This window comes from Brassica rapa, chromosome A01 (assembly GCF_000309985.2).
Source record: "Brassica rapa cultivar Chiifu-401-42 chromosome A01, CAAS_Brap_v3.01, whole genome shotgun sequence".
Taxonomy (NCBI): Eukaryota; Viridiplantae; Streptophyta; class Magnoliopsida; order Brassicales; family Brassicaceae; genus Brassica; species Brassica rapa.
In genome coordinates, this window is record NC_024795.2 from 22,075,880 (window position 1) to 22,098,619 (window position 22,740).

Below are 22,740 nucleotides of genomic sequence, written 5' to 3' on the forward strand. Positions count from 1 at the left end.
ATTTTTTTTTTTGCCAAAATGTGAATTCCATTAAAATGGGTAGAGTTTGTAAATTATTACAATCGGTTGTTTCATACTATGGTTTAACCCTTACCTTGGCAAAAATAATAAAAACAAGGTAAAGCATATGAGAGGAAGAGCAAGAATTTCACTCCCTAGAAAGCCAGTGTTGCATTAGTCCGCAGCTCTGTTTTTTTGATTCCTCTTGGACAGAATTGCATCTCTAATGAAACGGTCTAGTAGTTTGAAGATGGTTGTTGGAGACGATGATATGTTATCATGATAGCGCTTGTTCCTTTCAGACCAAATTGAGTAGATAGTTTGCAGAGGCCACTAGACGCTTGAGTAACCTAGGAACAATTATGTCACGCAGGCTAAGCCATTCGAGAAAGCTAACCACGTGTGGAACCCCCCAAAGGAGTATCCCATTCTGCACAGACAGATGTTCCAGAGATCAGCACTCCATTCACAGCGAAAGAAGAGATGGTCTCTGTCTTCTGTATAGATATTACAGAGGCAGCAAGATGATGGGATGTTGGTGCTCCATTGGGATGACGAGCTCTTGTGGGTAGCCTGTCAAGCTGAGCTAGCCACATATTGAAGGAATGGCGGGTATCGCACCTTTGAACCAGATATAAGAGGACCAAGGTTGTGTTGGAGCTCTGTGACGCAGGGACTTCCCAAGTTCGTTTGACCGAGAACCTTTCTAGAGCAGTGTCGTTAACATGCCAAACGAAGGAGTCATTTTCACTCACAAGGGAGGGAAGTGGAATCGTGGTAAGGAAAATCTGAAGCGTCTCAGCAGCAGGCGACTTGCCCCGCGTACGAGCCACCCCTCAGAGTTGCAAGCGGCGGAGATGGAGGCCTGAATAGGATAGACAGCTCTCGAGGACCATCAGGTCCGAAGTATTCAATCAGTTTACCGAAAGGTGTCCAAATATCCCACCAGAAGCTGATCAGTCGACCCATTGCCACCTGAGCCCTTAAGAATCGAGAGGCCAAGTACCGCAGGTGGAGGAGAGCACGCCAAAGTCCAAGATTTTGCTTTATCTACATCGCAGCTCCAGACACTTTCATCCTTGATCCTATTTGATTTCATCCAGGTCGCCCAAAGAGAGGCGCCATTTGCAAATAGCAACCACACAGCAGTTTTAAACATAACGTTTTGTTCCAGAGACCAAAGTCCCGTAGTAGAATCCCCCTAATCCAGCCTTTGGGAGGCAGACAGTGGTCCAGGCGACTTGTATTGGACCGGGCCAGAGATCTTTCCACTCCATAGGAACATAGAACACAAACTCTGGATGCGCTTCAGACATCCTTTCGGTAGGATAAACGCAGATGTCCAGAAATTTATGATACCATAGATAACTGAAGATATCAATTCTCTTCGCCCAGCGTAAGAAAGCGCTCTGTTAGACCATGAAGAGAAGCAGCCGGTAATCTTGTCAATGAGTGGTCTGTAGTCTGGAAGCCGTAGCTTACGATGCATAAGAGGAAGCCCGAGATAACGAACAGGTAGAGACCCTAGAGTGAAGCCAAGACCTGAGAGTTCGTAGGTTTCATTCTGAGTCAAAGCCTGCAGTATAAAGCTCTGTTTTCATCCTGTTCAATTCAAGGCCAGACCATCCCGAGAAAGTATCAAACGTGTTAGAGATGTTTTGCAGGGAAGACCGCTCACCATCAAAGAATACCATTATTATCATCAGCAAAGGCGAGGTGAGAGACACATGGTTAACCGCGTTAGGATGGTGGCCAATCGCACCATCAGCATATTTAGAGTTCAGTAGCTGTGAAAATACCTCAATGCACAGTACAAAAAGATAAGGAGAAAGGGGGTCTCCCTGCCTCAGCCCTTTAGATCCCTTGAAGTATCCACACAATTCACCATTAATGGCCACAGAGAATCTAGTAGTTGTAATGCATTGTCGGATCAGGTGACGAAAATAAGGAGGAAAACCCAAGGCTTCAAGAGTGTTCAATATGAACTCCCAATTCACAGTATCGAAGGCCTTCTTGAGATCAACTTTAAGCATACACCGCTTCGATATGGATTTCCAGTTGTATCCTTGAACCAATTCAGTAGCCAGGAGAACATTTTCCACCAATAATCTGCCCGGAAGGAAAGCTGATTGCACGTTTGATATAATCTGCGGCAAAACCGTTTTTAGCCTATTTGCTAAAAGTTTAGAGATGACCTTATAAACGGAGTTGCAGCAAGATATAGGCCTGAAATCAGAGATACGTGAGGCGTTCGTCTTCTTAGGCACTAGGGAGATGATGGTTGCGTTCCATTGCTTAAGGAGACATCCTGAGGCGAAAAATTCATTGACCCCATCGATCATATCCTTTCCCACTGCAGCCCAATTTGCTTGAAAAAATTCTCCTGGGTAACCATCCGGACCCGGAGCCTTACTCTTTGGGAGGGATAGGAAGGCCTGCTGAATATCTGAAGCGGTGAAGGGAGCGTTTAGCGCATTTGCAGATTCTTGTGAACATCTGAAGGGGACGAGGTCTGAGATGATTTGGGGTGATGAGGATGTGTGATGATCAGAGCTACCCAAAAGCGAACTGAAGTACGACACAGCATGTGCCTTAACGCCCTCCAGGGAGTCAATGATATTATCATTGTTATCAATGAAGAAATCGATCTGGTTCTGGTCCCTTCTCGTCCTTATAGACCTATGGTAAAAAGCTGTGCTTGCATCTCCAAAAGACGTCCACTGAATTCTTGAACGCTGTCTGAGAAAAGAGTCTTCTGCTTTAGCTAACTCCAGCCATTTACGGTGAGCTTCCTCTTCTGCTGTAGCTGCTGAGGGAGAGGGGGAAGCAAGAGTGAGTTGCTGACAAAGAGAGAGATTTTCAAAAGCCTCCACCACTCGTTTTTCCAGATTTGAATAATTTTCTTTAGCAAAAAATCTGATGACCGGCTTTAGCTCTTTAAGCTTCTTTGAGATAGCTAACTGACGAGAACCAGAAAAAGCAAAACCATGCCAACAACCCCTTATGATATCTGAGAACTCCGGGTGCTGGTTTAGGTGAGCAAAAAATTTGAACGGACGCTTCTGCTTGGGCCTAAACTGATCCATGAATAGGCACGAGGGAGTGTGGTCAGAGATTCCTAGTTTACCAAAGACCGCGAGGGAGTCGGGGAATGTTTGCAGCCAAATATCATTGACCAGAATCCTGTCCAGCTTCTTAGAAACATGCTTGTTCGTCCAAGTAAAAGAATTTCCACGGTAGGGAAGATCTGAAAGATCACAGCGGATGAGACATTCCCTAAATTCACGCATTCCTCTAGTTATGGCAATGTTTGCTTCATTCGAATGCTCAGAAGTAGCAATGATTTCATTGAAATCACCAAGAATGAGCCAAGGAGAACACGCAATAACAGGATTATTAGCAGTAGCTTCAAGTTCCAACCATAACTGACGCCTTTCAATAGCACAGTTAGAGCCGTAGACCATCGAGACAATAAACTCGGAGTTGAGCGATGGCAGCTTAACCCGAGAGGTAACAACTTGTAGAGATTTCGAGATGACTGCGACATGAACCGATGGGTGCCATAGAAGCCATATCTTCCCGAGATCAGAGAACTCATAGTTATTAGCAAAAGACCAACCCGGAAGCGTACGCGATACTATAGTCGATGCTTTAGCCGGCTGTACATGCGTCTCAATGAGACCACCGAATATAGGTTTGTGTTTTTTGAACCATTTTCTAAAACCTCTCCGCTTTACAGAATCATTGAAACCTCTTATGTTCCAACAAAAAATATCCATAAAAATAGGCAAAATTTAGAGGATTTGAGGGCCTCTAACCCTAGCTCTTGACTTCTCCTTATCCTTTAGTTGCTTCTTAGAGCGCTTAGAGATGACTTCTATGAATTCATCCTGGGAATCCCCTGTGTTGTCCTCATCACCAGAAGTAGAGTCCCGTTCCGAGGATGATTCACCGGAGGATGATGAGGCGATGAGAGAGAAGCCCGGAGATCCTGAGAGATCAACATAGAGTTGGCCTATATTGAGGTCGTGAACTGTGGTAACCGTGAGCCCGTCTTTCGAAACCGAAGAGGGATCTTTATTTGTTTCGGCTTCCTTAATCACGGCTGCTGCATTAGCGACGGAATCCCGAGCTAATACAGAATGAGAAGGAACATTTGCTTTCTTCTGAATTTCCCTATACACCTGCTTGGGAGTAGACTCTCTCTTGTTCAGGGAAACAATAGGCAGCAGACTCTTTATAGGCGCCTTCCCTTTATCCTTCGGGGGCAAGTTAAGACCTCTCGGACAATTTTCAGTGGTATGCCTAACTGAGTTGCAAGCAGCACAGGTTCTCGGAGCAGCTTTGCAGCGTGAGATGGTGTGACCTAGCTTCTTACAGAAAGTGCATTGAGAGGGCAGCCATGGGCTCGTTACAGAGATTCTCCTAGTATCACCATTTTGGAATCTCGCATTAACAAAGGCCGGGAGAGGCTTCCTCGGGTCAATGACTGTGTAGACCTTCGCTACTTCAATGTTTGTGAGGTTCTCTGTCGAAGGATGCAAGCAGACTGGGTGACCCACTATGCCTGCAATCTCTTGGAGAGCATCACTGTTGAAAAACTGGAGCGGAACTCCCGTGAACTCTAGCCACACAGGCACCATTTCAAGTTCCGGCTTTACTTGCTGCAAGCCCGGAGCCCATTTGGCAACAAACATTGTTTGGCCATCTATCTGCCAGAAGTTTTGTCTGAGTATCCTGCGTCGAGCGTTAGGACAAGGCACACGAAATAGGAAAGAGTTCCCTTCCATTTTGGATACTGAAATGTCCCTTCTCTGATTGCTCCAAATACCATTAGCAATGGCATGTACAGCACCTCGAGCTGGGGCTTCTTCGTAGAATTGACCAATAATGAAGTATCCCAAGCTTTCTTGTTCTTCTCCACCACCGAGTTCGGGATAGTAACACACGCTTCACCAGATTCCAATATAAATGGTGTTTCTTTCGGTTGAAGTTTGATTTGCGTGGGTTTGACAAAGCCCTTCCATATTTCAGCTGGTGACTTAGCTTGCTCAACAGAGGCAGACGGAGCTTTCGTCTGGTCGGGAACAGAGGAAGTGACCGGAGTGATAGACTGCTCGGGGACGGATGAGGAGACAATTGTAACCTTTTCCGCACTAGCTTGAACCGCGAGGACGGCAGTACCTTCTTTAACTACAGGGACATCACAGGACACTGTAGCTAGGGTTTCAGAGGATGGGGGTTCCGCGTCAGAGACCAGATCGAGATGAACATCAAGCTCAGTGGGCAGGGACGGGGATAGAGTGACTTCACAGTCTGTGTTTCCAAGAGAAGGGCTTGGTAAATCAAGCACAGTGGCTGGGTTGAACTCAGGCACCGGATCTTCAATTGGGGGAACAGAGACCTTCAGTGGAGAGGAGGATGGAGAATTCCGGGTAGGAGCCGGCTTTTTGCGGGGTTTTTTCTTTGCCATGGTGGCGGGTAAGGTCCGTCGCCGCTGAGAACGACGGTGGAGGAGGAAAGAGGTCGACCTCAGCTTGAGAGGATTTTTCCAAAGGCGCGTGAGGCGCGTTGTTCTTAGTTAAAAAAACACAAGATTTAACGTAAAACATTTTTAAAAATGTGTTGCATCGACGTTAGAGCTAAATGATTCTCTTGTATTTATATATTTGACCTCTTCAGGTGCAAGAAGTGTCTTTTTTCCATGATCATTTCCAGGGACCTCCTTAGAGTCCTTCTCGTAGACGAACTTGACGTACGATACCCCTGATTCGCCTTGACCTACGTACACTTTCTTAACACCATCATGAGGACCATCGTCCCATGGGTTTCCCGCATTACCACCTTTTGCCTCTAGTTTTTTGGCACCGGCAGCTGATCCAGCTGGCTGAGTGCTCGAAGAAGTACGACCACCAGAAGAAGTACTTGACGAAGGAGCGAAATATGCTCCTAGAGCATGAAGAACTTCGCCTGCTCGTCCATGGAATCCTACAAGTTTTCCACCATTCTTGTCCTTGAGTTCATATTTCTGCGCACCCTCTAGTCCAAAGGGCGGTGAGGTTTTTCCCTTAGCTGTTTTGAAGATTAAGCAGGTTATAACATCTGTGTCTTGCCCAAAGATCCTGTCGGATTGCACCTCAACTGATGTGATGTAGTCGTCTGGATCAACCTCAAACTATACAAAGATTTCAAATAGATTATCTTTTCAATAAAGTCTAAATGGATTCGTAATTCATAGTTATGACAAATTAAATAAAATGAACACAAACCACTTCTGCTCCGAGCAAGGTCTTCTTTCCGTATTCGCGTGTTTCCTTTTTACCGTTCTTCTCGTACTCAAATTTGACATAAGAGACACTAGACTCGCCTTGTCCAACGTACACTTTTCTTACATGGTCATGAGCACCATCATCCCATGATGTTCCCCCTTTTCCACCTTGAGCATCCACTTTGTTTGCTTGACTAGCCGACGATAGGGTTGAGGAATCAGAAGGGGAAGACGACGGTAAGGGAGCAAAGTGGACGTCAATGGAATTGAGAACATTACTGCTAATTCCTTGAAAACCAGCGATCTGGTTATCTTTGGGTGCATGGATGGAGAATTGGTTCTGTGTTTTGTTTCCGTAAGGACCATACTGGGTTTTGTTGGTCTTAAAAGCCAACGCTGCTATAGCATCTTCATTCCCAGTAGTTTTGTAGTAGCCAGTAACATCTGTTATGTACTCGTCTGGGCTCAAGCTCACCTACAAAAATTAAAACATTACAATTTAATTATTAAAATATTTAATAATCGCTTTATACATATATTATATGGTGAGTACTAACGCCGTCAGATTTTTTGCCAGGAGTGCCATGACGCTTAGGATTTTGGTCATCGTCATACTCGGCCTCTATGGACTTGATAACATCTTCATATGTAACCTGAACTCTCTTCACCCTCATGTGCTTCCCATCGTCCCAAGACATTGTTGCGGCCGCCATAGTTGTATCTGACCCATTAAGAGTGCCAAATGTTATTTATTTCATCATTGAACAAATATCGTACGTACTTTTTACATATCAGATGGAATCTATATATTTTTCATAACAGATAGCAATCAACCAAAAATATCAGATGGAATCTATATCGTTTTCATAACAGATAGCAATTAACCAAAAACATGGACATTTATTTTCGAGCATTTGAAAGAGAGAATACCTCTGTTTTATTTTATTTTTTGATAGATAATAGAAAAAGATAAGAGAGCTGGTGTGGTACTGATGAAGATGAATGCAAGTGCTTTTATATACACAGAGATGCACATTGGATAGGCGATATCTCAAAACCAAGTTTGTGGTCCTAAAGATCACACGTTACTCTGTATGACTATTGTTCCACTTGTTGAAATCTATGCAATATCCACTTATAACCCTTCAAAATCGAACACTTGGCCTTAATATCCACATGTACTTCTAAAGAATCATACACTTAACCCTAACATGCCAGATGTAAGAAATATTCCACATATACATACGAATCTTACGCCGGAAAACGAGAAGACAACAACAGACAAATGATCAATGTGGATGCAGTAGTGAGAGCTAAAGACACACTTCGCCTTCAAAAACTCAATTTGCATGTAACAGTGTAATAAAGACACTGGCATCCAGATGTGCTTCTAAAGAATCATACACTTAACCCTAACATCTAGATGTAAGAAATATTTGACATACACCTACGAATCTTATGCAAGAGAAAAAGAAGACAACAACAGACAGATGATCAATGTGCATGCAACAGTGAGAGCGAACGAGACACTTGGACTTAAAAATTTCATTGTGCATGTAACAGCGTGATTAAGACACTTGGCGGCCTACAGATACAATTTTCGGCCATGGAATTCATCACTCGATCGTTGCTACTTATATATGTGTATAAAACGAAGATATTCCCCTTCTACATATCTATTCCATTAACCATAGTCTTCCACTGTTTTAAACGTTTATCAAGAAAGAAACTCGTGAGCTTGTACAAAGTATATCAACAATGAAGTTTCCTCTCTTGGGGTTACTTTTGCTCGTAACTCTTGTCGGCTCTCCTACCAGGGCCGAAGAAGGACCTGTTTGCCCTAAGACTGAAACCCTTAGTCGTGCAAGTTTCCCGGAGGGGTTCATGTTTGGTACCGCAACCGCATCCTATCAGGTATATATAGAGAAGCTTCCTACAAGTTAGGATAAAATTATTTTTGTCAAGATTTTTTATTTAAGTCATTGAAAGTTTCCCTTGACTAAATTCAATAATAAAACAACACTCAATTTATAATGGAGGGAGTATTAACTAATAAAGATATATATATATATGTATATACTCTTCCTGAAACACATCTAATTACTAAAGATGTAATGTATCTATGTGGTGAAAATAGGTTGAAGGTGCAGTAAATGAAGGTTGCAGAGGACCAAGCCTGTGGGATATCTATACTAAGAAATTTCCTCGTATGTCTCTCTTTTACCATTAATTTTTACCACGGAACATATATAAATATGTATATATATGCGTATATATCTAAAGTTCAGAACTCTTCACTAAAGTTGCTCTTAGACAGGGCCTCCTGCGCATGGCCGTATCCATCTCTTAAATTAGGATCTTGTCGTTTCAATCTGTTGTGGTTGTGTTGTTGTTGTTTAAGCTGTCGTATAAACGAGATAATATCTGTTTGACCTTATCCTGTACTTGATACAAAAAACCTTAGTTTGTGTAGTAAGATTTTATTCTTATAGATTAAACCTAGATAGTAAACAGTGTCATCTAACAAGACAAACAGAGCTACACTTGAAAAAAGTTACCTCGACCACTATTAGAAAGTTCACTCATATATCATTTCTTAATATGAAAACTGCAGATAGAGTTAAGAATCACAATGCTGATGTAGCTGTCGATTTCTACCATCGTTTCAGGGTAATCTCCGTCTTCCTGCCTCTCTCTCCAGTTAAAATCTCTACTTTATAAACTTATGTTTAGTAACCGTGAAATTCAACAGGAGGATATCAAGTTGATGAAAAAGCTGAACACTGATGCTTTTAGACTATCCATTGCATGGCCAAGAATATTTCCCCGTAAGTTAAAACATATGACTTTTTAATAAATAAAAATAGGCATAAAAAATTCCGAATTAGTTGTAATAACAGCTGGAAATTGATTAATATAACAGATGGGAGGATGGAGAAAGGAATAAGCAAAGAAGGAGTTCAGTTTTACCACGACCTTATAGACGAGCTCCTTAAAAATGGTCACATATGTTCTCACTGTCTTCTTCATTTTAATTTATAGTATCAATGTATAGTGTAACTGAAAAACTAACTCTTCACTGTTCTTTCAGACCTAACACCACTAGTAACGATTTTCCACTGGGACATGCCCGCCGATTTGGAAGATGAGTACGGTGGCTTTTTGAGCGAACGTGTAGTGTAAGCTTTTTTACTTGTCTCTCAGTCATTTTTACATTCTCTAATGTACGCAAACAACATCAATACCGTATACTCTTTCCTTAAATTGCGAATATATATATAGGCCGGATTTTGTGGAGTACGCAAATTTCACGTTCCACGAATATGGGGACAAAGTGAAAAACTGGATTACGTTCAACGAGCCATGGGTCTTTAGCCGTTCAGGCTACGACGTTGGGAAGAAAGCACCGGGACGTTGTTCTCCGTACATCAAAGACTTTGGACATCTTTGCCAAGATGGACGGTCAGGATTCGAGGCTTATGTCGTTAGTCACAATCTTCTCGTCAGTCACGCTGAAGCAGTTGACGCTTTCAGAAAGTGCGAGAAGGTGAAAAAACAAAACAAAAGACGAGTGAACTGAATTTTTTATTCTTTAATTTCTCATTTATTTTGGTTTTTCGATTCTTAAAAGTGCAAAGGTGGTAAAATCGGGATTGCTCATAGCCCGGCTTGGTTTGAACCAGAAGATGTGGAGGGAGGTCAACGTACCGTAGACCGTGTGCTTGACTTCATCATGGGCTGGTAAACATACGAAATCATCAGTTCCTGATATTTTGTCATTCTGTATGTATATATACACATTCAAATGTACGAATCATGATGCTCTTCAGGCATTTGGATCCTACGACGTACGGAGATTATCCTCAAAGTATGAAAGATGCGGTCGGAGCTAGATTGCCCAAATTTACAAAAGCCCAAAAGGCAAAACTGAAAGGGTCAGCTGACTTCGTGGGAATAAACTATTACAGTTCCTTCTATGCAAAGGCAAGCGAAAAGCCTGATTATCGGCAACCATCTTGGGCTACAGATTCTCTAGTCGAGTTTGAACGTAAGATTCATTCATGTTCACGTATTATAAGTAGATTGCTATTTACGTATGAGTGAAAATCTATGCAGGTAAGAATATTACATATTGTTCATTCAATAAATAATTTTATTTGCTCTTTTTACATGTTCAGCCAAGACTGTTGATGGATCCGTTAAGATTGGTAGCCAGGTTGACACTTGCTTCTTAATAACCTTATGTAGTTCTAAATTACATTTTAATTACTTTATCCTTTCTTCTATATTTTGTAGCCCAGCACTGCTAAGATGGCTGTATACGCGGCGGGTTTGAGGAAGCTTGTAAAATACATAAAGGACAGATATGGCAACCCTGAGATCATAATTACTGAGAATGGTTTTTCTCAATATTTGAAATGCTTTTTAATTATAGTATGAATTTAATATTTTTATTATGTTTATTGAATTTTCCTATTTTTTATAGGTTATGGAGAGGACCTTGGCGAGAAAGATACAGATCATAGCGTTGCTCTCAATGACCACAACAGGAAATACTATCACCAGAGGCATCTTTTGGCCCTACATCAGGCTATATGGTGAGATCAATTAAATAATTTGTGGTAGGCAATGATGTTTAATTATACATGTTGTTTTCCCATTTACATATTTGATCCTTGTTGTATCTTGTAGTGAAGACAAGGTGAATGTTACATCTTATTTCGTGTGGTCATTAATGGACAACTTCGAGTGGCAAGACGGGTACACAGCTAGGTTTGGTCTCTATTACATCGACTTCCAGAACAACTTGACTCGTATGGAGAAAGAATCTGCAAAATGGTTCTCTGAATTCCTCAAACCGGGCCTAAAACAGAAATCATCCAAGTCGACGTTCAGCGAGGAGCTCTAGAATCAACTTCTCTACATGATCTCTCAAAGCTTTAGCCACGTGGGAAAATAAAAGAAGAATGAGTTTGTGTTGGAGTTCTTCTCATGTTGTTTAGTTTCTGGTGCAATGTAATTAGAAGTCTCTTCAATAAAGAAACATGGGTTACTATACCCAAATATGTGTATACCTCCGAAATCCAAAACTTCCTTATGCTTGCAAGAATATGTTACTAGAGTACTAGTCGTGTCATTATCAGTATTTCCATGTTCGTACCTACTGCATTCAAGTTGATTAAACTCTGATAATAAATTTGCCATGCATCCACTTGGAAATAAAGCTTAGAACTGATAATTCTGATAACCACCAAAGAAAGAAGAGAAATCTATTTTACCACCAAAAAAAAGAAGAGAAATCTACGTACTCGCGTGTCACTATATAATTTTTACTACTGGTGCAATATATTAAGGATCAATCATATAAATGATTGATATGAGAATCTTCATAGCTTAAGGATAGTAAATATTCTGTACATTAACTACTTCGTATAAACCCTAGTCTCTCATCATGTATATAAGCTACTCTGTACCTTCTCTGTAATATATAAGATTCACCATTTACATGGTATCAAGAGCTACACGATCCTACACCTAATAAAATTTTTTCTTTTCTTTTTTCTCCCACTTTCATTTCGTGCAAATCACCATGAGCTCTTCCGCTAACACCTCTCCCACCTTTGTCACTGAAATCAACAACACAAACACTCAAAATCTCCTCACGCTCAATATGTCAAATGTCTCTAAGCTTACTGCCACAAATTACCTCATGTGGAGTCTTCAGATCCATGCTCTGCTGGATGGATATGACCTTGCGGGCTATGTTGATGGCTCCATTACGGTTCCTCCAGCCACAGTGACCACTGATGATCAGGTCTCTGTCAATCCGGCGTATACCTTCTGGAAACGTCAGGATAAGTTGATCTACAGCGCCTTAATCGGTGCGATCTCTCCACCGCTCCAGCCGCTTGTGTCTCGTGCCACAACCGCTTTGGAGGCTTGGACTACTCTCGCCTCGACATATGCTAAACCTAGCCGTGGCCACATCAAACAGCTCAAAAATTGGAGAAAAGAGAACAAAACGATTGATGTCTACCTACAAGGCATCACCACTCGTCTCGACCAGCTTGCTATCCTTGGCAAACCTGTTGATCATGAAGATCAGATTGATCTCATACTTGAGGGTCTGTCTGATGACTACAAGCAAGTCATTGATCAAGTTGAAAGCCGCGATGCTCCTCCCTCCATTACCGAACTTCATGAGAGACTTCTCAACTATGAAGCAAAGCTCCTCCTCACTGCTGATTCCATAACAACTCCGGCGCCTGTGACGGTCAACCTCGCTCAAAACAGAGGCGGCAACAACAACAATAACTACAAGAATCAGTACAAGTCAAGAAACAATGGTCAAGGGTCAAACCAGTCCTATCAACAACCATGGCACAACACTCAACAACAGAATCAGCGTCAAGATTCAAGGAGTCCGCGACCGTACCTTGGGCGCTGTCAGATCTGTGGAGTTCAAGGCCACAGTGCCAAGCGTTGTGCACAGCTGCAGAGCTTTCAAGCCTCAACAGCACAACAGCAGCCAAGTCCCTTCATGCCCTGGAACCCGCGTGCCAACTACACGGCTGCCTCTCCATACAACACTGCGAATTGGCTGATGGATAGTGGCGCCACGCACCACATCACCTCCGACCTCGCCAATCTGTCACTTCATCAACCCTACAATGGAGCAAATGGAGTCATGGTTGCAAATGGCTCTATTGTCCCAATCCAACAAACTGGTTCCACAACTCTCTCTACCCTCTCTCGTCCATTAGATTTACATAAAGTCATATATGTTCCAAACATACACAAGAATCTCATCTCGGTTTATAGACTATGTAACACTAATGGCGTATCTGTGGAATTTTTTCCCTCGGCTTTTCAGGTGAAGGATCTGACAACGGGGGTCCAGTTGCTCTCCGGCACAGCCAAGAATGAACTCTATGAGTGGCCTCTACGTGTGCCTCAAGTCAATACGGCAGCTACAACTCCGAGCTCAAAAGCAACAATTACATCTTGGCACTCTCGTTTGGGTCACCCATCTTCTTCTATCTTAAATTCAGTGATTTCAAACTTTTCTTTTCCTGTTTCTTTACCCTCCCAAAAACTTGTTTCCTGCAATGATTGCTACATTAATAAAAGCCATAAGCTCCCTTTCTATCAATCTACAATTGTCTCTACACGACCTTTTCATTATCTTTATTCTGATGTGTGGAGCTCTCCTATTTTATCAACCGATAATTCCAAATACTATCTAGTTGTTATTGATCATTTCACTAGATATTCATGGCTGTTTCCTCTACGACAAAAATCACAAGTTAAAGAAACACTCATAGCCTTCATCAATCTAGTTGAGAATCACTTCCAGACGAGAGTGTGTACCTTTTACTCCGACAATGGTGGTGAATTTGTGGCGTTGAAACAATACTTTCAGTCGAGAGGCATTTCACACTTCACATCTCCTCCTCACACCCCTGAGCACAATGGGATCTCTGAGCGCAAACACAGGCATATCGTTGAAACCGGAATGACCTTGATGTCTAAAGCTTCAGTTCCAACCACATTCTGGCCATTTGCTTTCGCGGTCTCTGTCTATCTCATCAACAGGATGCCGACACCCCTACTAGCCATGGAATCACCATTCTCGAAGCTCTTTGGAACCGTCCCTAACTACCAGAAACTCCGAGTTTTTGGATGCTCGTGTTATCCATGGCTGAAACCTTACACGAGACATAAACTTCAGAACAAATCAGCAAGATGCGTCTTTTTTGGGTACTCAACCACACAAAGTGCATACCTCTGCTATGACAATCTTAATGATCGTCTCTATGTCTCACGCCATGTGACGTTTGACGAGAACACGTTTCCGTTTGCCTCTTCTCCATCATCGACTGATTCGCCTGAAGATACCTTCGCCGCTACAGACAACGTCACTTCCCCGGTCGTTACTGTGCTACCGACTCACCCCCCCCCCCCCCCGTCGTCGGATCCTCACCGTCATCCCCACTCACCATCGTCAGTTCCCGTGCCGCCGGCAACCTCTCCGTTGACTCAGGTATCGCCTCTAAACTCTGAATCTGCTTCTGTTTCTTCCTCCTCTGAGCCCACTGCTCCAAATGAAAATGGGCCGCAACCCACGGCCCAGACAAACCTAAATACAGTCATACCAAACACTACCAACCCATCTCCTATCCCTGAGGCCCAAATCAATTCACCTTCTCCACCCACAAACGTTCATCCCTCTCCCACAAACTCTGTTTCTTCTCAAACACAAATCGCACCACCACAACCACCACCAAATACTCACTCGATGTCTACTCGTGCCAAGCGTGGCATCATCAAACCAAACACAAAATATGCATATGCCTCTCACCTCACCTCTCAAACCGAACCCACAACCATAAACCAAGCCCTTAAAGATGAGAAATGGAGACTAGCAGCGACAGATGAGTTTAATGCTCAGATCAAAAACCACACTTGGGATTTGGTTCCACATCCTCCACCTCATGTAACTATCGTCGATTGTCGTTGGATTTTTACAACTAAGTATAATCCCGATGGCACCGTGCGTCGCCCCAAAGGTCGTCTAGTTGCAAAAGGGTACAATCAACGCCCCGGTCTTGATTATGAGGAAACATTCAGCCCTGTGATCAAGTCCACAACGATACGCATTGTCCTTGGAGTCGCTGTTAACTGCAACTGGTCGGTCCGTCAGTTAGATGTAAACAACGCTTTCTTGCAAGGAACGCTAACTGATGAAGTCTACATGTCTCAACCTCCGGGCTTCATTGATCCAGACAGGCCAGATCATGTGTGCCGTCTTCGTAAAGCAGTCTACGGTCTGAAGCAGGCTCCCCGTGCCTGGTATGTCGAACTCCAAACATTCCTCATCTCCTCTGGCTTCACTAACTTTGTTTCAGATACATCTCTGTTTATCCTCAAGCTTGGAAAGTCTACGGTCTATGTCCTCGTTTACGTTGATGACATTCTAGTAACAGGAAATGATCCACATCTTATTCAACAAACACTACACGCGTTTGCTTCACGATTCTCGGTTAAGGATCATGAAGAACTACACTACTTTCTTGGCATTGAAGCAACAAGGAGCTCGACTGGCCTTCATCTCTCCCAGCGTCGTTACATACTCGACTTACTACAAAAGACAAACATGGTGGGTGCTAAGCCTGTGTCGACACCGATGGCGACGTCACCTAAACTCACTCTACACTCGGGAACACGACTTCAGGATCCCACAGAGTATCGAAGTACAGTAGGGAGTCTCCAATACCTTGCTTTTACTCGCCCTGACCTCTCCTTTGCAGTCAACCGGCTCTCACAATACATGCACGCTCCTACCTTTGAACACTGGAATGCCGTGAAACGCACGCTACGCTATTTGGCGGGAACATCAGATCAAGGGATCATGCTTCGACGAGGTAACTCTAAAGCTCTCCACGCGTTTTCGGATGCAGATTGGGCGGGAGATGCTGATGATTACATTTCCACAAATGGTTATCTTGTCTATCTTGGTCATCACCCAGTCTCATGGTCCTCAAAGAAACAAAACACCATTGCTCGATCATCTACCGAGGCAGAGTATCGCTCTGTTGCCAATGCATCCTCTGAACTCATCTGGATTGCGTCCCTGCTACACGAGCTGGGGATACCATTTGACAAACCTCCTACCATCTATTGTGACAATGTGGGTGCCACATATTTATGTGCTAATCCTGTCTTTCACTCAAGAATGAAGCATGTGGCATTGGATTATCACTTCATAAGGAAACAGGTGCAATCTGGAGCTCTTCGGGTTGTTCATGTCTCCACCAAAGATCAGCTTGCGGACGTCTTGACAAAGCCTCTCTCTTGACCTGCGTTCACAACTATGGTCAACAAGATTGGAGTGGCGTCACCCCCCTCCATCTTGAGGGGGCGTATTAAGGATCAATCATATAAATGATTGATATGAGAATCTTCATAGCTTAAGGATAGTAAATATTCTGTACATTAACTACTTTGTATAAACCCTAGTCTCTCATCATGTATATAAGCTACTCTGTACCTTCTCTGTAATATATAAGATTCACCATTTACACAATATATGGACTAGTATCAAATGTGAGCGAGTATGAATTATGGAAACACCAATTTTGAATCTTTATTGTGGGCAAACAAGGTGGATCCAACTTACGAATTCAACAATTTGAATCTCATTGCAGCCACAAAATATTGAGTTTTGAGGATGATTACAACATGAGTGTAGCTATCGAATCTTGAGTTAAAAAAATCTACAAATTTTACAAATATGACATGTCTCTTGTGAAATGTATATTTTGTACCGGTAGTACATGCGTGTGTCATGAAGATGAACTTGGTTGGACTTCGTCTTTTGTGATGTCTATGGATTTATTAAGCTTACAAATAGGGTAATACATTTATTAGAAGGTTTACATTAAATGTAAATGATATTACTTCAAAAGAAAATACAAAGGAGTTATTCTTTAAGAAAAAAAAAAGTTGTTTAAGTTGTCTTTGTAAGAACTTCTGGAGTAAGTTTTGGTAATCGTATACAAAGAAGACGTGCATATATGAAGAAAAGTGTCTCTGCAAAATAAGAAAACCGAGAGATATTTGTTCGGTGCTTGTATGATGAAGCTTTTGGAGTTGGTGTTGTGCTTTGGGTATTGAAATACTTGCTGACAGATTTCCGAGTTTGAAGATTGAAGTCTAGGCTCTAAGAGGAGTCTTAACTTAGGATATGGATTATCCTAAAGAGTTCTTGTAATAGAAAAGGACGGTATTTCAGGAGGGTTGTGCCTGATTTATGCGTTAACGAATTTGTTATATTTTCTTTCTTGTTCTAGTGAATTCGAAAAAATAAAAACGTGTATCTTATTTATTTTTGTATTTTTAGTCTGACTTCACTACTTACAATTGGTATAAGAGGAGGTCACCTAAGTTACTGGTGAGATCAAGAATAATGAGAACATAAACTGGTTAAGAAAGGACATAGTTTTTTATGGAGGCATATCATGAGAAAACGTCTATGACAAGATCACCTGTCTTGATTCATCCAATTATGGATATTGGAAGGTACTTATGTAAGCCTTTATCAGTGGTTTTGATGAAGCTTGTTGGAGTTATATTGAGGCTGAGAGATCAGTGGATTGCTGCAGAGAAGAAGGCTTCAAGTTGCAACTCTAAGGCCAAGATTTCAATCTACAATGTTATTGATGCAAGCTACTTCAAGTTGATTTCTCAATGTGCTTCAGCTCAGAAAGCATGGAAGACATTGGATAATATGTTTGAAAATACTACAAGTTTCAAGCAAACTAAGCTGGATATGTTAAAAAGTATATATGATTATGCAGAGGTGTATCATAAGAAGTTGTCAAGTTGATAAAGCAAAAAAATATTCATCTTTCGTCATCAAATGTGAATCATCTGATTTGAAAAGATACTTGTTCTTGATTTATTTATATTTTCATATATGGACATGTGTTTTGTGTTACTCATAAGGTTGTTGGATTTGATTCCGGACCATGTTTTGTACAAGAATTTTTGGAGGATTTTCTCTTGGAATACTAATGATTAGTAGGACCAAAATATCGGATTTATACAAAGATATAAAGAGTAGTTAACGTTATGTTAAGCTTTCCAGAAATTGGTTGTTTCACAGGAACATACTTTGTCTAAAACGTCATGGAAGCAAATAAATACCATAACCGTGCAACGAAAAAGTCAACAAGCATGATCGACCATTTTTATCTCCCCAGCTTGCAAACCTCATCGAATCCTGACTTTTCTTTTGATTATTATTATTATATAGTTTAAAAAAATAGAAATATTATTATTATTTTATTTACTGAGAAAATTATAGATATCAGGGGGTGTTATCCAATAATATATTTTAATAAATATTACATTTAAACAAAATCTACCGTTATTTGAATCTTCTCTATTAAAAGAGAAATACTATTTTTATCTACTACAAAATAGTCATAGTAAAACTCTAGGTCCATATATTCAAATAATTTTTTTATTGTTTACATTAGTTTATTTAATATATAACATTTCTAAATAATTATAAGGATATTAATAACAAATCTGTTTTAACTATAAATTTAAATTTTAGTTTTAGGAATAAAAAATCTGTTGAGAAAAATCTAACAAAATCTTTTTAAAATTTTAAATATTCTTTTATTAATGCACTGATTAATTTCACGATTAGTAGTATAATATTATTATAAATTAATTTTAATTAAATTTTTTATTATAAATAAAATAATGAAATTTTTTGCTAATTTATAAATTTTATAAGTATATTCTACATTATATTAAAATAGAATTAATTAATGAATTACATATTAAAATTATGTTTTTTTGCTAACATATTAAAATTATGTTGAATTGGTAAATCAATATATTAAGATAAATAAATAAAATATCATTCACCGTTTAAAGTGACTAAAATATCATTCACCTTTTAAAATGATTAATATTCATAAATTATGTAATAATTTTTACAAAAAAAAATTGTTAACATATGATAAATTTTAATATTTAGAAATATATATCATCTATTTAGTTATTTTTAAAATGACAGCAATATATTTTTATAAATTATTATATACAAAATAATATAAAATTTTACACTTATAAATGAAATGTTACCTGCACGGATGTGCGGATTAAAATCTAGTGATGATTTTAAATCAGTTGTCAATGTTTTTAATCAATTAAATTTAGAGTTTCATGTTTGTTGGGAGCCAACTTGATAGATTCATTTTATGATATTAAATAAATTAAGGATTATATTTTTTCTACCAAATCTTTCAATTTATATATTTGACTTCAGATGTTTGTCGTTATAGATGAACCCTTTCCATAACAAACTATCAATCCTAGTCGGTGGCATCTCCGATTGTTTCATTACTTCGATGGCAATTTAACCTCAACACAATTAATACATTGTGCTATGACGTAATAACCGTTATATGATGGGCCTTAATCAGTTAATCCCTTGCATTAGCGGAGTTGCAATAGGCCTTCATTACGAGACTTTTTAAAATGTACAACTTGTTGTAGTTTAATCAATTAAACCGTTTCTGTTTTTCGTTTTTCTTATTGAATAAATGTTACATGGCGGATTTGAACTGATACAATCACAGACATTAACACAAACCACTAAGTTACATGTCATATACTTTAAGTATCAAACTCGAACCAAAACTGATTAAATATCCAAATGCATCTAAAATTTTAAGATTTTGAGAACCGGAACCAAACCCAACTTGAACCGAAATATTTTTGAAACCCATAGATATCCTAACTTTAACTATATATTTAAATATATTAATTATTTCTGATTTCATATTTTCAAAATATTCAAAATGCATGAAAATATTAAAAATTACCAAATATAGTCACAAGTAAATATCTAAAAATAGCCAAAAATTCTCAGAATACTGGAAATATCCAAAATACACACTTTTCTCCATCCATATATCCAAATTGAACCAATTTTCATATTTTAATTATCTAGTCCTACATTATTTAAAATTTTCTGCTACATATTATTATTTTTAGGATTTAAAAATATTTATTTAATTTTACGTTTCTTTTTATATTTAAAAGGGTACTCGAACTCGAACTCGAACCGAACCCGTAAGAATCCTAATGGAGCTAAAACCGAAACTTGTAAATATTCTAATAAAACTAAAAGTTCTAACCCCGAAAATCTGAAATCTGAATAGAACCGTACCAAATTCAAATGGGTGCCCGAACACCCATCCATATGTTTGTATATCTCAGTCTTGCGAATAATAGATCGAACACATTATGGACAAGTTATAACACAGGCAGAGCACATAATTAGGTTAATATTTCATAACTCGTGATGATTTCTTTCTTGAGACCTCTGGATGTAAACAAATAAGAACGTCCCAGTTTGAAGTTAGCCAAACCGGACTAGTTAATGGGTTGTGGGTTTACCGGTCCAACTGATCGAATCAGGCCAGGTTTCAACCCATTATAACCGAGACAAAACAGCACATCTATCAAAGGAACAACTTCTATCAAAAGGAACAACATAAGGCGATTTTAGATGAAATAAAACAAAGACAAAAAACATAAGACAAGTTGTTCAAAAAAAAAGAAGACAAAAACAAAAGACAAAAAAGAAGAATAAAAAGAGAAGGAGGTAGAGAGATGCATGTGGTGAGCATTGCAGAGTGTATGAGTCTGGTTGGAGTTATATTCTCAAGACGCACGCCTTCAAACATTCTTAACTCTTTAGTAATTTCCAAACATTGAAAAAAGGGAGAATTAGCAAAAGGGACACACTCAATTTTTATTTGTCTCATTAGGACTTTTGATCTTTTGGTCATTTTTGAATACTCTTTTGCAGTGTAAAAACTAAGTTTTAAAAGGTTCAAAAAGTATAAAAACTATTAGAAACATAAGTATGATTATTTATATGTTTTACTTTTTTTAAAAAATATAGTAAAATCATATTTTATTTTATGTCCTACCTGATGGTAGAACACACATTTTGATCATCTGCTTAGTATAGAAATTGGATATTAAGTATAATACATTGATCTATCTTTGGTATATAACACAAACAAAACTTTCTTATATATTCTACCTTTGTTATATTTCGTTCGGTTGTATTATGGTAAGATATCAATAGTCTACCTAAAGCTCGATTACACATTCTAGTACTAACTCTATGTTTTATCTTATCTTGTTTATATGTCATAACCTCTTCTACATATTACCTGATGCTATGCGTGGAGAAGAATAGATTTCTCACCCACTATCTAGGATTCTACTCTACATATGATACATATTATAGCCAAATCACAATAGAAGACTAAAATATTTTCTTCATAAAGGAAAGCAAAAATTCTAATAAAGTTAATTTTTTCGATTCACAAGACTTTCAAGTAAGTCTTCTAATAGAAGACTAAAATATATTTAGCGGGAAACTAAAATATTTTTAACGGGAGTTAAAAAACTTTCAGGGAAGTCTTCTAACTGATAAAATACTAATCACTAGAAGACTTCCTGGAAATCGTCTAGACCCTAAATATAAATAGTAAACTCAAATAACAAATTACCCTAAACTCAAATAACTAATCACCACGCTAAACATAACCCCTAAACTAAATTAACTAACTAAACACTTCACAAAATCAAATTTAACTTAAAAGTGTTTCCTATACACAAAAGTAAACACATATACATAAAAATTTAATTTTTCAAAAAAAAATTTAAGCTTTCTAAAATCTAATCCTAAGAATACATACAATACTACAACATATATTGCCAAACCCTAAACCAAAGAATATCATGAGTCACTACTTTCACTCGTCTATGTTGAAAACAATTCAATTTTATTATATCTTAATTTATATCACTTAAAACTGTTTATAATTATATGATTTTAATTTTTCACTTGTCAAAATATTTTTATTATTTTTTATAAATAATTTTTAATATCAACTTCACCAGAAGACTTTCCTAGAAATCGTCTAGACGACTTACAATATCTCACAAGACTCAGACGAATTTCCGGGGATATATTCGTACAAATAAGTTATGTTTTTTTGTTTGGTCACAAGGGGCTAGCTGTAATTTCATAAAGTTTTTAGGTTAGTTTTGAATTTGATTCAAGTTTGGGTATAGTTTTGCATTTAAAATCAAGCTTTGAGATATATTTGATAAATCCCCCATAACTATTTATAGATATTTTTAAAATTTAAAATATTCTGATTTTATCCAATTAGAATATAAATAAAAAATGTGTGCGACTCAGGGCATGACTTGTTTTTCCGCTACCATCCGCAAATGCAGCTTTTGCGGTTGGTAGAGGTTGACAGCATTTTGAAACAATCATAGAAACCGTTACAAATCGCTTCAAACCGCTATGAACCTCATAAAATCAAAAGTTGGTTTCAACTAACATTTGCGGTTGCGGCAGGAGTGGATAAATAAATATAAAATTATTTTCAAAAATATTTTGAAATATTATAAATAAAAACATATACATATTTTATATATTATTTTAAATTAACAAACAGTATAATAAATTGTTTTATAAACACTTTAAACTAACTATGCATTAAAATTTTAAAAATTAATATGCATATATATATATAAAGATATACCATATATAAAACGAAACAAAGTATTCTTTTAAAATTTTTAATTTAAATCTTCAAAAAAATTATTAAAATTATACTTTCAGCTAATTTTTTAAAAATTAATTAAATAAACATAATATTATTATTAATCATATTATATTGATAATTATTATATTTTTTTACAATAGTATGTTTTTATATTTTTATAATATAATAATATGGTAATATTGGTAATTTATTATTAAATAGCTGCAATATCTTATAATCAACCAGTCACAAATATCCCGCAAATGCAACAATTTTCAAACGTTGTGCTAGTCATACCAAACACTA

General features: G+C 38.6%; 2 protein-coding genes across 2 annotated transcripts in view; one reads left to right on the forward strand and one right to left on the reverse strand.

The window, feature by feature from the left end:
- Positions 1–7,360, reverse strand: part of LOC103835222 (jacalin-related lectin 36) — a 12,807-nt gene extending 5,447 nt beyond the window's left edge. Inside the window, exons 1-4 of the mRNA XM_009111352.3 lie at positions 7,199–7,360; positions 6,826–6,989; positions 6,270–6,743; positions 5,675–6,175 (exon numbers count right to left, since the gene is read on the reverse strand). Of these exons, the coding sequence (XP_009109600.1) occupies positions 5,675–6,175; positions 6,270–6,743; positions 6,826–6,981 (1,131 nt within the window). The 5' untranslated portion in view covers positions 6,982–6,989; positions 7,199–7,360. The remainder of the gene's footprint in view (positions 1–5,674; positions 6,176–6,269; positions 6,744–6,825; positions 6,990–7,198) is intronic.
- A 577-nt stretch (positions 7,361–7,937) lies between these two features.
- Positions 7,938–11,228, forward strand: LOC103835230 (beta-glucosidase 19). Its single transcript, XM_009111364.3, has 13 exons — positions 7,938–8,182; positions 8,406–8,475; positions 8,883–8,938; positions 9,021–9,096; positions 9,192–9,269; positions 9,360–9,447; positions 9,551–9,815; positions 9,900–10,009; positions 10,099–10,316; positions 10,447–10,484; positions 10,565–10,667; positions 10,755–10,866; positions 10,961–11,228. Exons 1-13 carry the CDS (start codon positions 8,027–8,029, stop codon positions 11,175–11,177), a joined length of 1,587 nt encoding a protein of 528 aa, XP_009109612.1. The 5' UTR covers positions 7,938–8,026; the 3' UTR covers positions 11,178–11,228.
- The last annotated feature ends 11,512 nt before the right edge of the window (positions 11,229–22,740 follow it).